At 39.8% G+C, this 15662-nt stretch overlaps 1 protein-coding gene across 2 annotated transcripts; it reads right to left on the bottom strand.

The window, feature by feature from the left end:
* Positions 1–52: 52 nt before the first annotated feature.
* Positions 53–11524, bottom strand: LOC104086208 (uncharacterized). Of its 2 annotated transcripts, none has more exons than XM_018767336.3 (6): positions 11308–11524; positions 9938–10200; positions 9330–9840; positions 2936–3137; positions 817–1293; positions 53–659 (listed from the first exon to the last, which is right to left on the bottom strand). In XM_018767336.3, the coding sequence occupies exons 2-6, from the start codon at positions 10137–10139 to the stop codon at positions 231–233; spliced, it is 1821 nt and encodes a 606-aa protein (XP_018622852.1). In that variant the 5' UTR covers positions 10140–10200; positions 11308–11524; the 3' UTR covers positions 53–230. The 2 variants fall into 2 exon arrangements, with proteins under 2 accessions (XP_018622852.1, XP_033509295.1); XM_033653404.2 differs by having other exon boundaries at positions 9938–10171.
* Between the last annotated feature and the right edge of the window lie 4138 nt (positions 11525–15662).

Below are 15662 nucleotides of genomic sequence, written 5' to 3'. Positions count from 1 at the left end.
GAGAATGAACATTCTGTTTCTAATGGATTAAACATGAATTTCATAACAATCATAAGAAAAAAGAAAATCTTTAAAATATAGTTTAGCTCATCTTATTCTTCTAGTTTATTACATATAATAACACTTGTATTTACCCTACCAAAGATTAGACAACTGCACGATCATATTGGAGAATGAGAACAAACATTCTCTTTCCAATAGTATAAGTTCAGCGATGTGATTTACAATGTTCAGACTCTAAATGGTACAAGATTAGGGTTTATTTCTTCAGGTATCGACTGTTGAGGCGGGAACTTGGGAAGGTGGCCAGCAATGCGCTTGGCTGTCTCAAGGTACTTTGCATACCTGCAAATTTGGCCTTCTTTTGTGATGCCTTCTCCATGGTTGTGGTTTTTTGTGTTGTGGCAATCTAGGTTCAATCCCTTCATTGGCGAGCCACAAAAATGGCAATTTTGATCTTTCCCAATGAGTGTCTCCCCGAAAGCCTTTTTTTTGAAAGTCCAAGCACCACTCTTCCAGTTGAAATGATAAATTGGAAGGTACCTCTGTCCATAAATCGCTATGAATTCTATTGCTTCTATAATGAACTCAAATTCTTCCTTGGACATGTAGTAGGGAAATCTGACCCTTGTCCATCCCGGCTTCACTCCAGTATAGCCCTGTTAAATGTCAAATAAATACTGAATGTCTAAAACCTTGAAATTCAATTATAGTGTACCCAACAATCTACTAACCAAATGTGCCCTCCATATAGAGATGGAATTTAGAAAACTTAGTGAACTACCTAAGATACATATGTGTAAAGTGTAGACTCACCAACTCGATTGCAGCTTTTAAGGCAAGTGACTGAGGCTCATCAATCTTGAGTAAGGTATGTCCATAGGGTCCTGCGCAAGCACACCCTCCTCTAGCCTGGATACCAAATAAGTCATTAAGCAGTTTAGCGACAAAACGGCCATGAAGAGGCTTGCCTTTCTTGTTCCCTGTCTCTCTCCATAGGTAAAGCTTGTTGTTTTCACCACTCTTATCACTTGATGAAGAGTAAGTTGTGGTATAAATGAGAAAAGAAACCACAGCTTGTCTCTTGGCTGTTACATTTCCCAAAACCCTTATGTTAGGATTTGGGAGAAGCCTTTCTAGTGCAAGTTCAATGTAGCTGCGCTCCATTCTTTCAATTACTTTGTGACTTATGAACTCTTTCACCCAAAATGCTAGAGCTGTTCTCACTTTCTGGATGATTGGTGGTGTTCCAGCCTCCTCCCTTTCTTCAATGTTCTCCACATAGATTGTATCCTGGTAATTGTATCATAAATCAAGTAACTATCCTTCGAGCTGAGCTGAAAAGAAAAGAAAATAAACAGAAAACATTTTCTGAAGAAAAACAGTTAGATGGGTCACTTAGTTATATAATTTATCTTGTCCAACATTTTTTATAGTAACCGGAGAAAAGTTGTCTGGTTTACATAATCTAATTTGATGTTCATAGTTTTTGTTCTTAAAAGATTCGGGATGATATGGTGTTGCCCCATGCAGAGTGCCTTTTTGTAACTGAGAGAGAAAACAAAAGCAGCCCTCTGGGCTTTGGTCTAGTGGGTAAGAGTGTGGGTTCGTGTGGGTTCGTGTGGGTTAGGTGCATGTCATGGGTTCGAACCCTATAAAGTCTTTTATTTAATTGGAGAAGTATGTAAAAATAGCTCTGGTTAGCCACTTTTTGGGCGCAAGTGAAACTATAGAATATTGTTCTGAAGTTCAGTTTTTGCAACTTAAAGCTCCAGGACAGTGTCCTCAAGATTTTTCCAGAATATTTTCTGATTGCATCGATAAAAAGCAATGACAACAAGTCCTTCAGGTCCTTTCCAACAAGACTTTCATTTAATTCATTTTGTTTGCTCAATTTTTACACAGATTCATGGTTTGTTCCCTTTCTTTTTCTCCTTTTAGTTTTTGCTGTCTAGTGAAGTATATTATGCTGAAACAATTATCAACTCTACGAGTGACAAACGAGCGGTCAGATCGGATATGGGCGGATTGAAAACAGATAAAATATTCGCCCCGATCCATATTCAATACAAATAGAAAATGGGTTAACCGACGGATAATATGGATATCCATGGCTTCTTGGATATAATCATTTCTGGGAGAATTCCTAGTCTTTCAAACTTGAGGGACCGTCAGTTTGAGACTTTGTAAATGTAAAAGTTAAACCCATTGATTATTCATTTTTAAGTGGATAATATGGATCTTATCCATATTTAAAAAGTTCATTATCCAACCTATTTTTTTTTTATCCATTTTGCCACCATTAATCAACACCGAGAAATGAGAATGCACCCATTTGAGTATTTCACCTGCAGCCACTTGGTTTTGTCATCCCAGCTTCTTTTGCTCATTGCTGCTACCTCACTTTATAGTAGCATCATTTAGCTTCCGTTTTTGTGCTATCCGCACCCTTAACATCTTAGTCTAAAGCAACTCTGGTGAACTGGGAAAGCTTTTCTTCGGCTTCGAAAGTTTCCTTGAGTTTTAAGTTACAAAACTGAATTATAGGATAATGTCCTTTTTTAGCTTGTTCTTCAGTTTCGAACTCCAGGACAATGTCCTGGAGTTTTAAGATACAAAAACTGAACTCCTTGACAGGGTGTTGAAGTTCAAATAAAGGGGAAAAGATGACGAAGTGAGTCTCTGCTGCTTTTTAAGTTGAGGGTAATTATTGGTCCAAATATTATTTTCCCATGAAAAAATGGCTAAATTTCAACTAGTTTGGGTAATGTGGCTAATTTTCAGATGGCACCCGTAAAAGTGGGTATTCGTGATTTTTTCTCGAGAAGGGTAGATGGGCAATCCATTATTTATCAAAATTTGAACGAAGTAATTACGCAGGGAAGATAGTTTTTATAGCGCTATTTAAGATGTATCCACTTTTAAAAAGACGTACCTTTTCGTAAAAGGGGTTGACAAAATCAACAGTTCCACCACCACAAGTTGACGGAGGTGAAGTTCTCAACAGATAGAGTGCCTTGTTCATTAAAAGGATTCCTGGTGTCCCTGGCCCTCCAAGAAACTTGTGGGAACTAAGGAAAACAGCATCATACCCGTCTATTTCTCCTGATCTCATGTCTATTTTTGCATAAGGAGCACTGCAAGATGAGAACAAATGGTTAAAGAATATATACCCAAAACTGGAAATATGTAGAAATAGGACAACAAATAGGATTTAAATTACATACAGTAAACCAGAAATGTAGTTTAACCTATGATAGCAGCAGAGGCGGATCCAGGATTTCAAGAGGATGGGTGCACTGATGTAAAGAGGTGCACCTAGAATTTATATTTGACAGGTTTAACTTTTGTCTTTTATCATGAACCCATTGTAATTTTGAAATTATAGGTTCAAAATTATATTATTTTTGAAATTTTAGTAATTTTTACATATATTTATACTCCATGCTGAAAACAAGACCGTTCGGAGTGAGATTTGAACCACAATATCACTTGTAAAGGTGCACCAAATAATAATTATACCATAAGAGTCTTTGAGCATGAGTGCACACACATATATTTAAGTAATTTTGAAGAAATATAACATTATTATTGTTACGCGGCACCTTCCTGATGTTCTTTGGAAGGGCGACGTAAGGCTAAGCAACCGATGTCAGTGCGGTTGCTATGCGCCAACTGAGGTCCTCGCCGTACGCTAGACTAGATTGTCAGTGCCGTACGGGAAAACCAATGTCGTGTTCAATTGAGCAGCGGTAAATGAGCAACTGATGATGAAAGCTGATGATTGTATTGATGATGATGATGAAAGCTATTACAAGATGCTATGCGGTGTCAGGGGGGGAGAGACACCAGTACAGAGAATTGTTTGAATGCTTGAATGTTTGAATGCTTTGGTCCCCCTTAATAATGCTTAAAAAAAATAAATCAAAGTTACATGAGTTGACCTAAAAAAGCTGTAGAAGCACACTGAAAATGAATGAAGTAAAACTACTCTATAATTACAATGAAAAGGACTTAGTCTTCTATGGAAGCAAGTCCGATGGCAGCAACTTTGTCTGGAGCAGCAGGGTCTGCGCGCGCATTGCTGTGGGCGCGCGCATCACTATTTGGATCTGCCAGCGGCTGGGCGCTGGTGCTTGGCATTGGGTCTGCGCGCAGGGCACAGTCTGGGTGTGCGGCGCTGATGGCAACATGATGATTTGTGCGCGCGGCATTGTCGGTGCGCGCGACACTGATGGCATTGGCCAGCCGCTGGGTGCTGGCATTGATTATCGGTGGGGCGACAGAGGCGCATGCTCGCTTGTCACTTGGCGCTGCCGAGACCACGGGGCCGACCGTGGCGCTAGGCGTTGGGAGGCTTGCCGGGACGCCACGGGGCGCGTCCAAGGGGTCATGGGTCGATGATGGAAAGCAGCCCATGACATTCTCCCCCACCTGAGTTGGCGACGTCCTCGGAGCCTTACCTGCAGGATGATGATGATTGGTCAGGCTCTTGACGGCTGGGAGGTCTGTTCCCCTCGGTGCTGTGGGATGTCTTTCTGAATGATCTTCCATGCATTTCTGAGCTGGCTCGAGGCGGATGACATGGAAGACTGGATGGATTTTCCACCAGGCTGGTGTGTTCAGCTGGTATGAGGATTTCCCGATGCGCCTTTCAATGGAGAAAGGTCCGATGAGGTTTGGCAATAGGCGAGGATCTTGGGTCCTCTTTGCAAACAAGTTCCGCCTCGGGGTTCTTACCATCACTTTGTCCCCTGCTTGATGTTGGGCAAAGTGAAGGTTTTGTTCGGCATGCCTCGTTGCCCTGTCTTGGGCCCTGATAAGATAGCTCCGCACTATCTTCAAAGTGTGTTCCCATTCTGTGGAGAAACTGGCAGCTCGATGAGATGATGGTATGGTTGGTGCATTCACATTATGTGGGAGAAGCGGTTGCTGTCCGGTAACAATTTCAAAAGCGCTTTTGTTTGTATGAGCGCACTTTTGAGAATTGAAACACAGCTGAGCAGCGTCCAGAAGCTTCACCCAATGAGTTTGTGACCCGGTAGCAAATTGGCGGAGATATTCCTCCAGCATGTCATTGAACCGGTCTGTTTGATCATGTGTTTGCTGCTGATGATGATGGTTTGAGTTGTAACTCAATTTGGATCCGAGGCAACTGAAGAGTTGGGTCCAAAACTTGCTAGTGAAGCGTGGGTCGCAGTCACTGATGATGTTGTTGGGCATACCCCAATGTTTGACAACATGGGAGAAGAAGAGTCGAGCTATTGCTTCTGCCGACATGTTCTGTGGGGCTGCGATGAAGGTAGCATACTTGGAAAACAAGTCTACTACTACCATGATGGTTGCATGATTTCCGACCTTGGGTAACCCTGTGATGAAATTCAGGGAAATGCTTTCCCAGGGTCTCTGTGGGACTGGTAGCGGCTCCAAGAGTCCCGCTTTTGCTGGGTGATCCGACTTGGCCTTTGGGAATGCTTGGCCAGTCTTCACACAATGAGGGGCGCCATGAGCTGTTGGGCCCCGATGATGTGATGCCTGTTTGATGATGTTGAGGGCAGCCGGAACTGTGGGTTCAGGTCTGTTGGTTCCCTCCTTAAACTGCATGGCCGTGATGTTTCCAGCGGCCATCTTCTTGGATATGCACGGTATGGTGTGGGGTTTGGCCCCGTTGTCTCCCATCATTAGGAGTGTGTTGGCAAATGGTACCGGGATGGTGTTGGTCTGCCTGAGGAATTCCAATCCTACTATCAGTTCGAAGTCATCGATGATAGCTATGCGTAGGTCGAATATTCCCTTGTATGGGCCAAGCTGGATTGGCGCTCCTTTGGCTATTCCACTCACTTGCTGAGATGGAGAGTTGATAGCCTTGACACGACCCTTGCATTTTTGCACTGCAAGACCGAGGCGTTGCACCTGAGTTGAGGCCAGGTAGTTGTGGCTAGCACCCGTGTCTATCAATGCCCGAATAGGTCGGCCGTTAACTTTCATGTCAACGAACATTAAGGTCCTCTTTTGTGATGTGGGAGGCCTCTCGTCCGCCTTTCCTTTCCCTTTCTTGTCGATTTGGAATGCCTTCTTCTTGGGGTTGCCAGTACTGGTTCCCGCCAAGGTATCATGAATGGAGCCAACAAATGCGTTGAAGGCACCTACTTGATCGGTGCTGTCTGGGTCGTCGGCATCTGTGTCGTCATCGTCAACAGTTTGTTGAGCATTGACTTGTATGTTGGGGCATTGATTGTTCCAATGTTCCCCGCCGCAATGACGGCATTCTGATGGGGGATTTCTCCCCTGATGGTTGTTGACTGATGCAGTAGTGTTACTGCTTGAGGTAGGAGTCTTGGATCTGGATGCACCTCGATCTCCTCCGTTTCTGTTGGGGCCACCATTGCTAGGTTGGCTCCCGTTGTATCCCCCTCGGACAGGCGGCTGGGTCCTATCCTTCTGAGTTTCCAACTGATAATCCCCAAGGCACTCAGCAGCTTGAATGGCCTTGGGTAGGGTATCTACCCGTTGTCTTTGCAGTTCCATACGAGCATGAGGTTTCAAACCTTCTATGAATGCGAACAGTTTGTCTTTGTCCCCCATATCCCGTATGTTTAGCATGAGTGCGGAAAATTCACGCACGTAGTCCCGCACCGACCTGGTGTGGCGGAGTTCACGCAACTTTCTCCGTGCATTGTATTCCACATTTTCGGGGAAGAACTGCAGGCGTATGGCGGCCTTCAGTTCTGCCCATGTCTGGAGAGTATCTTCACCGGCCCTGATGGCTTCGTATTTGACTCGCCACCAGAGTTTTGCATCGCCTTGAAGATACATGGCAGCAGTTGCTACCTTTTTGGATTCTTCCAAATGTCCAACGGCATCGAAGTATTGTTCGATGTCAAAGATGAAGTTTTCCACTTCTTTAGCGTCCCGGGCTCCGTTGTATGGCTTGGGCTCCGGAATTTTGAGCTTTTGTGGAATGGGGCCAATGTTCATGGCACCCCTGATGTGATTTTCGCCCCCTTTGAGCAGGCTTTGTAGTGCAGCATTGACAACATTGAGCTGGCCTGTCAAGTTGTCTATGGTTTGCTGCATGACTGTCAGTCTGTCTGCCTCTAGTTCCCGATGGGCTAAATCCTCGGCACGCTCCTGTTGGAGGTCCTCGAATTTGCCATGAATGTTGGTTGCCTCGACGGCAGCCGTTTCCCGGTCTTCCTCAGAGTCTTGACTGATGTTTGCAATGTCATTTTCGGCCTGCCGCATTCTGCGGTCCAGGTCGTCCAACCTTTGCACTAGGCTGGTTTTTAGATCAGGCAACGTATCCACGATGGGCCGTAATGCGTCAACCGTCTCTTCTAGGGTCGTGAGTCGATCCCCATGATTCACTATGGTCAGAAATGGTGATGATGATGCCAATGAGTTCCCTCGTCCGATGTCGAGCCTAGGCTCTGATACCAACTGTTACGCAGCGCCTTCCTGATGTTCTTTGGAAGGGCGACGTAAGGCTAAGCAACCGATGTCAGTGCGGTTGCTATGCGCCAACTGAGGTCCTCGCCGTACGCTAGACTAGATTGTCAGTGCCGTACGGGAAAACCAATGTCGTGTTCAATTGAGCAGCGGAAAATGAGCAACTGATGATGAAAGCTGATGATTGTATTGATGATGATGATGAAAGCTATTACAAGATGCTATGCGGTGTCAGGGGGGGAGAGACACCAGTACAGAGAATTGTTTGAATGCTTGAATGTTTGAATGCTTTGGTCCCCCTTAATAATGCTTAAAAAAATAAACCAAAGTTACATGAGTTGACCTAAGAAAGCTGTAGAAGCACACTGAAAATGAATGAAGTAAAACTACTCTATAATTACAATGAAAAGGACTTAGTCTTCTATGGAAGCAAGTCCGATGGCAGCAACTTTGTCTGGAGCAGCAGGGTCTGCGCGCGCATTGCTGTGGGCGCGCGCGGCACTATTTGGATCTGCCAGCGGCTGGGCGCTGGTGCTTGGCATTGGGTCTGCGCGCAGGGCACAGTCTGGGTGTGCGGCGCTGATGGCAACATGATGATTTGTGCGCGCGGCATTGTCGGTGCGCGCGACACTGATGGCATTGGCCAGCCGCTGGGCGCTGGCATTGATTATCGGTGGGGCGACAGAGGCGCATGCTCGCTTGTCACTTGGCGCTGCCGAGACCACGGGGCCGACCGTGGCGCTAGGCGTTGGGAGGCTTGCCGGGACGCCACGGGGCGCGTCCAAGGGGTCATGGGTCGATGATGGAAAGCAGCCCATGACATTATACATGATTTAGGAAAAAGACTATGGGTTCACGTGAACCCATACCCCTCAAACTGGATACGCCTCTGGATAGCAGGTGGATTCACACCTCTTACAACTAACACAGTCCTCTATTCGTGGAGCATAAGCAATTTGTTTAGCCTTATAATCGTCCCAATGTATGATTTCTAATACATCTATGGAGCAGGCTCGGACACATTAAGTACATCATATACACATATCATAAGGGGTTCCTCATCTAAGACTCTCGATTTCTCTCCTGCGAGAGAATCAGAACTGTGCCCGTTCCATACGAGGTCCTCATTTCATTTCGAAATTACTTTTCTATGATAAGCATGTTTGTACATGAGCATGCTCCATAAGATCCGGTACAAGATTCTGTTTTATCTAGTTCACTTATAGGATTTTATAATATGTAAATGTATTCATTTCCTTTGCATTGACACCGTCAATACTACTATCAGAGTGAAACAATGAATCTAAAGATTCTAGGATTCCTCCCGGAGGCAAATACTTTTATACATACTTCTTTTGCATGATCCACACCATCCTCTATTCTTGTAAGATGACTCACACTAGTTAACAGCCCGTCATGCACTACATCATAGGCACATTGGGAGCAGAGATAATTGTACCCATGTACATAAAAAAATTACAGCACAATCCTCGGGCTTTATTTATAAAGTCTATATTCCTTGACAATCATAGCCCAAAGATCTATGAATTAACCTATGCTTGACTAGTCAAGCAGGCAAACGAACAAATGAGCTTGCATCCGATTCGAGCGGATACTTCCCCCAACTAACGAAGAGATCTTGGCGGAATTGCTACATATGAAATTGAGCATAGTTTTGCAAAGAAATAATCTACTTGTTTTTTCTGAATATATGGGAAACATGTTCAATATCATTTGATTGAATGATTGACCCTACCCCTTGCTGTTTGAAGAAACCCTTTACTTCAATTGGTATTCGATTTTCTTTAATCAGGTTGCGAAGTAATGCTTTATCATAAAGATTTTATTATAATTGCATTTACACTGACGGTGTTACTTACCTTGTGGCGAAATCAAAGCAAGCATAAGCTCCATTTTTGTGAAGAAGACGAGCGATGGCTCTCGTATCAGAGTAAGTTCCAGTGACATTACTACAGGCTGAGAATGAACCCAATAATGGCCTATTCATAGACTTGTAGAACTCAAGCTGAACTCTCAAAGCTTCCATATCCACAAGGCCATTTTCATCCAAACCAATCTCCACAACCTCTGCTAAACTTTGTCTCCACGAAAGGATGTTAGAGTGATGCTCATAAGGGCCAACAAATACTACCCATCTCTCTTCTGTCTCATTTCGGAAGCATTTTGTGAGGACTTCTTCTCTTACGATTGAAGGGACTGCAATTCCCATAACTTCTTGGAGCCTTTTAATGGCTGCAGTAGAACCAGAACCACAGAATATGATAGCATCTTCTTCTCCTCCCCCTAAGCATTTCTTCACGTAGGCTGCTGCTTCATTCACTATTTTCGTGGTTTGGTATCCAACGTAACTGTCACTGGTATGACTGTTACCTTCACAAAGTAAAATCAGAAGTTAAATTACACTACTGATACTGATAGTGTAAAATTTTTGGGGTATATATAGAAAGAAGAACTAAGGGAAACTTACCATAGAAAGGAAGGACGTTATTAGTGATATAATTTTCAATATAGTGAAGGCATCTTCCAGAGGCAGTGTGATCAGCATAAGTAAGCCTACGTTTTCCAAAGGGTGTCTCAAAATCGATATTTTCACCAATTATCTGAGAACGCAGCCATGAAAGTTTCTTTTCTGCAGAATCACTCTTGGATACACCTTCCTTCCCTAGCATATGAAATGACTCAATTCTACTCCTCAAGTCCTCTGGAGAAGCAGCAGACGAAGAACTAGTACTAGAATATTTAAATGGTATCACGTCAGATATTTTTACGCTATTGGGTCATTCAAAACTATGTACAAAGTAATAATTCATAAATTATAATGTTGAAAATAAGGCAGATCATCTGTTACTATAAATAAAAGTGACGTGATAATGTAAAAATTCTTTATACTATAATGAATATTAATTTAACTCTTTTGAAATAAATTTTTAGTAAAAATTTTTAACTTATATACATAGAGAGTTAACAAAAAATTCGTACTATCACTTTTTTATCCAAAAAGTAGACTAATACTACCTTTGTCTCACTATATTTGCCACATGGTGTTTTCTAGATTCAAGTACGAAACATTTGAGTTTTGACCATGTGTTGCTTAACAATAAGGATATTATAACTTACAACAATCTTCGTGTAATTTTAGAATATGTGAAATTTTAACTAAAAAAAGTTATTTAATACTCTTTTTGTTTCAATTTATGTGAACCCATTTGACTGGACACAGAGTTTAAAAAAAGAGAGAAAACTTTTAAACTTGTGATGTAAAATGAGGTGTGGCTATAAATCATTGCATAAAGGTAAATTGTTTTCAAATAAAAAAAGGGGTCATTCTTTTTTGGCACGAGCTAAAAAGGAAATAAATTCATATAAATTGAAACGAAGAGAATATAGTTTTACATAGCTGAGAAAATTAATCTTCATAAGAAATAATGTTCTTTTATCTATTACTCTTATTTTACCTTTTATTTATCGATAAAATTTCAAGAATTAAATCTAACATGAGAGTGATCAAAAAGTTATTAAACTATATATATATGTCTACATCTTAAAAATGTTATTTAATTACTATTTTAAAACAATCTAAGTATTATATATAGGACACAAATCTGTAACAAATTTGGAATACGATAAAAGTACGTAAATCTTGCTTCCTAAGTTTAGACCACTTTTGTTCGTATTGTACCCATTGATTAATGCGAAACAATAGGAACAATTACGTCCTTTTTCCTTTTCATGGGTCACTCACCCCATTTCTGCTCAACTTTCCCTTTATAACTAAAAGACAATGAATTATATTCTTGAAAGGGAAAGAAACAAAAGAATATTCTTACTAGTACTTACTTTTGATCTGGTGGCTGTACTTTGTATTATTACTTCGCCAATGATAAGACGGCACTTAATCTTTGAATTGAGACCACTCTTATTAGAGTGATCAAAATCTAACTTTTGATATATCTAAGTATTCTAAGAGCAGCCTTTCTAATACTGACTTAGAAACCAACTGAATTTTCAATTCAGAAAAAGGAGGAGATTTGCAGCTTCAACAGCTTGCCATGAATACAGAGAAGAAAACGATATATATTGAGATTTTAGACATGGGCACCTTTTTTTTTCTTTTAACAATTAAAATTAATATGTGGGGTCCATCCATTGTAGAGCAAAATAAATATGGCATGTGCCTATATTTGCTGATCAAGTTGTGTGGACAAAATTGATCTTTGTTGGCCAAGGGATGAAGTATGTGGTTGGGGCTTCTTTGCTCAACTCGGAGGCCACGACTGCTATAAACAGAGGAGGTTTTTTATTACATGATTAGAAACAGGATTGAGAATATTACATATACAGTAATGGAAAGTCTTAGAGGAAAAGAGAGTGAGGAATATTACGGTGATGCCAGAAAATTAAAATAAAGTTTTTTCTTTTAAATGTGTAGTGATTTTTTAAGTATTTTACTTAGTACTACTAAGTATAATTTTCTTTGAACGTGTAGTAGTCTTTTAAGTATGTTACTTAGTAGTTAGTACTATTAAGTATAATTGTTTTTAGTAGATTACTTTGGTTCTCGGCTGATGATTTTTTTCCGTTCCTAATGCAAAAGGGGTTTCCATATTAAAATTCTGGTGCCTTTTTTTTCTGGTGTGTGTGAGTAAAATCTAATTTATCCTCTTAATCTTTAAGGGTTAAAAAATTATACTCTCTTAACCTTTTGAATGGAAATGACAATTCCCTTATACTTAAAGGTCATCATCTATAAAAATATAAAGTCAGAACAACCCCTCATTTTGGAGGGAATATTTTTGGCACTATGAAATATCTTTGCGCTGTATTCCTGGTAAAATTTTATTTGCATAAATCATAGTCATTCACTTTTAACTTTTAAGTGAAAGCTTGGTTTACTAGTATAGGAATTTGAGAGAAAACTAATTTGCATGGTCATAATATTTTTCTAATATATTCAATGAGTTATTGAGTTTATTCCAATATGTTCATTATTTTCCTTTAGCAATTGAAGTTCTTTTGTACTTATATTTATTTAATGAAGGAGAATGATAAGTATTCCGGTATGTTCTTTGTCTGTTAGGTGGTGCTTTATAGAATGGTCTAAAGCTATGTAGCCTGTATGTAGGGGCAGATACATTCTACTGACTAGATATAAATGCGAGGAACAAAGAGATGGGGTTGCATTTTTAGAAGATTTTTGTGATTCAAAGTGCGCTTAGGTGCTCAAAGACAAGTGTCCTTGCTACAGGGACAAGAAGAACAAAAGGAGGTTGTTTGGTTGGGAGATAAGTTATGTCAGAATTAGTTATTCCGGTATTGTTATTTCACCTTTTTATAGGGATAAAAATAACACTATAATTTCGGATTAACTAATCCTCGGATTAAGTATATCTTGATTTTGTCCTAATTTCATGATTAATTATCCCTTACCTCTCATACCAAACGAGCCCTAAACGAGAGCTGAAATGCCCTTGAAATTTACTTCATTTTTTGAGTACAAGGGGGCTGTTGTTCCTATTCAAAAGATAAAGGGGTATAGTCATGGGCGGATTTAGGGGGTGGACGGGTTCACCCGATCCCCTTTGTCAGAAAATTATACTGTACATATAAGGCATAGCTAGTGATCAAGAGGATTCAAAATCTTTATTAGGTCGTTGGTTCAATTCCCATTGGCCAAGTTGGTTGTTGTTTCCATTCAAAAGATAAAGAAAATATAGTTTCCCAACACTTAAAGGTTAAGGGGTAACTCTTTTTAGATCTCAGTTTGAAGCCTCGTGGTACATGGAAGGCTATAATTGACCATTGACATTTAATTACTGGCCACGGAAAAAATTAACTTTCTGTTAGTCAGCCATTAAAGAACTTATAAAATTATTAGCTACTCTAACATGTCTTGAAGAGGATTTAATTTATCACTTTATTAGCTTTATAAGTTTATGATTTTGCTATATCAAGGATAATATTTTCTATTCCAATTTATGTAAAAGTCTAGATACAAAGTTTAAGAAATAATTTTTTTTTTTTTGAAATTTGTGATCTAAACAAACCATAGAAACTTTGTGTAGTTAGAAATCATCTCATTAAGATAAAAAGAAAAATTTAAAAATTGAATTGTTACTAAATAGAAAAATATAATTCTCTTTGGGACCGAAAGAGGAAAGAGTATCACATTAAATTGGGATAGAGGAAGTACTATATACCCTATAATATGATTCAATTATAAATATACCTAATATACTTTTAAATCAAACACTTACATTCTAATACTATGAAAATTCTATACAAATATATTAGCTTGAAAAATATTTCCATTTTACTAGGGTATAGATGTTTAGTTTTAAAAAACATGAGGTGTAAATTTAACTAAATATAACTAATAAGTATATTAAGATACAACAACAACAACAACCCAATAGAATTTCACTAATTGGGTTTGGGGAGGGTAGTGTGTACGCAGACCTTATCCCTACCCCAAAGGAGTAGAGAGACTGTTTTCGAAAGACCCTCAGCTCAAGAAAATAAAAAGACAAAACGACAAGAGGAGACAACATTAGTATCACCACAACAATCATAAAAAAAATAGGAACACCATGAAATGCAGAAGAAAGATGCAAAGCAAAAACGATAGGTAGTAAATAGGACATGTACTGAAAAGCGAAGTAGTAAATACAATATTGTCACTAGCTACCCTAGACAAAAATCCTACGTGGCCAGCCCCACAATGGTACGAAGTAAGTCAAGACTCAACTACATCCTAACCTACAACTCTAATACTCAACCTCCACATCTTCCTATCAAGTGTCATGGCCTCGAAAATCTGGAGCCTCGCCATATCCTGTCTGATCACCTCTCCCCAATACTTCTTAGGCCGCCCTCTACCTCTTCTCGTGCCCTCCACAACCAGCCGCTCACACCTCTGTACTGGAGCATCTGGGCTTCTCCTTTGAACATGACTGAACCATCTAAGCCTCGCTTCCCACATCTTGTCATCAATGGGAGCCACGTGTACCTTCGCCCGAATAACATTATTCCTAATCTTATCTATCCTAGTGTGCCCGCACATCCACCTCAACATCCTCATTTTTGCTACTTTCATCTTCTCGATATGTGAGTTCTTAATGGGCTAACACTTAGCCTCATACAACATGGCTGGTCTAACCACCGCTTTATAGAACTTACCTTTGAGTATTGGTGGCACTCTCTTGTCACACAGGACTCCAGATGCTAACCTCCACTTCATCCATCCTACCCCAATACGGTATGTGACATCCTCGTCGATCTTCCCTCCCCCCTGGATAACCGAACCAAGGTACTTGAAGTTGCCTCTACTCGGGATGACCTGTGATTCAAGCCTCACATCCACGCACACTTCCTCTGGCTCAGCGCTGAATTTACACTCCAGATATTCCGTCTTCGTCCTACTCAACTTGAAACCCTTAGACTCAAGAGCATGTCTCTAAACATTTAGCCTCTCATTAACAATCGGCTCGCGACTCATCAATCAGAACTATGTCAAGTATAAGATATAATTAATAATAGGCAAATTTAAATTACAAGTATAACGTTACTTTGTAAGTAATGTGAAGAAATTTAAGAGAATAAGCATTTTTAGTGAAAACTTTTATTCACGCTGTCGTAAAATTTGGGAGTTTTTTTTCAAATATCTATTTGTTTATAGATTTTAACAAGTTTTTGGCATATTTTTAAAACAAAATCTTTAAATCCCAAAAACAGTCTACTCACAAAATTTCAAATTCTTTTCAAGTTAAATAAATGTCCAAATAAAACTTTAACTTCCAAAAATTATTTTCAATACAACTTTAAAAACTTATTTTTCAAGTTTCAACCAAATCTATGTCCAAACGCTAGCTTAATAAGCGTATCAATTAAAATATTTGTAATAATTTTGTTGCACTTTAAACATGGAAGCTATTGTATTTTTAATATTATTTTATTATATATGAATTTTTTCAGTTTTAGTTTGCTTATTTATTGTTTTGTTTCAAATTATTTTAAATTTACTTAATTTTTGTGGATTTCCATTATATGATAGCATGTTTCTAGAAAAAGAGATAACATCATTATATTTAGGCAGAATAGCATAGTAAACACTTGTACTTGTTTCGGTTTGACATCCCAATCTTTTCATTTCACTTTTTTTTTTTATCCAAACCCTTCTACTTGATAAAAATCTA

Source organism: Nicotiana tomentosiformis, chromosome 5 (assembly GCF_000390325.3).
Source record: "Nicotiana tomentosiformis chromosome 5, ASM39032v3, whole genome shotgun sequence".
NCBI lineage: Eukaryota > Viridiplantae > Streptophyta > Magnoliopsida > Solanales > Solanaceae > Nicotiana > Nicotiana tomentosiformis.
Note: the sequence above shows the minus strand (reverse complement) of the source record. Positions and strands in the feature narration are given on the sequence as shown.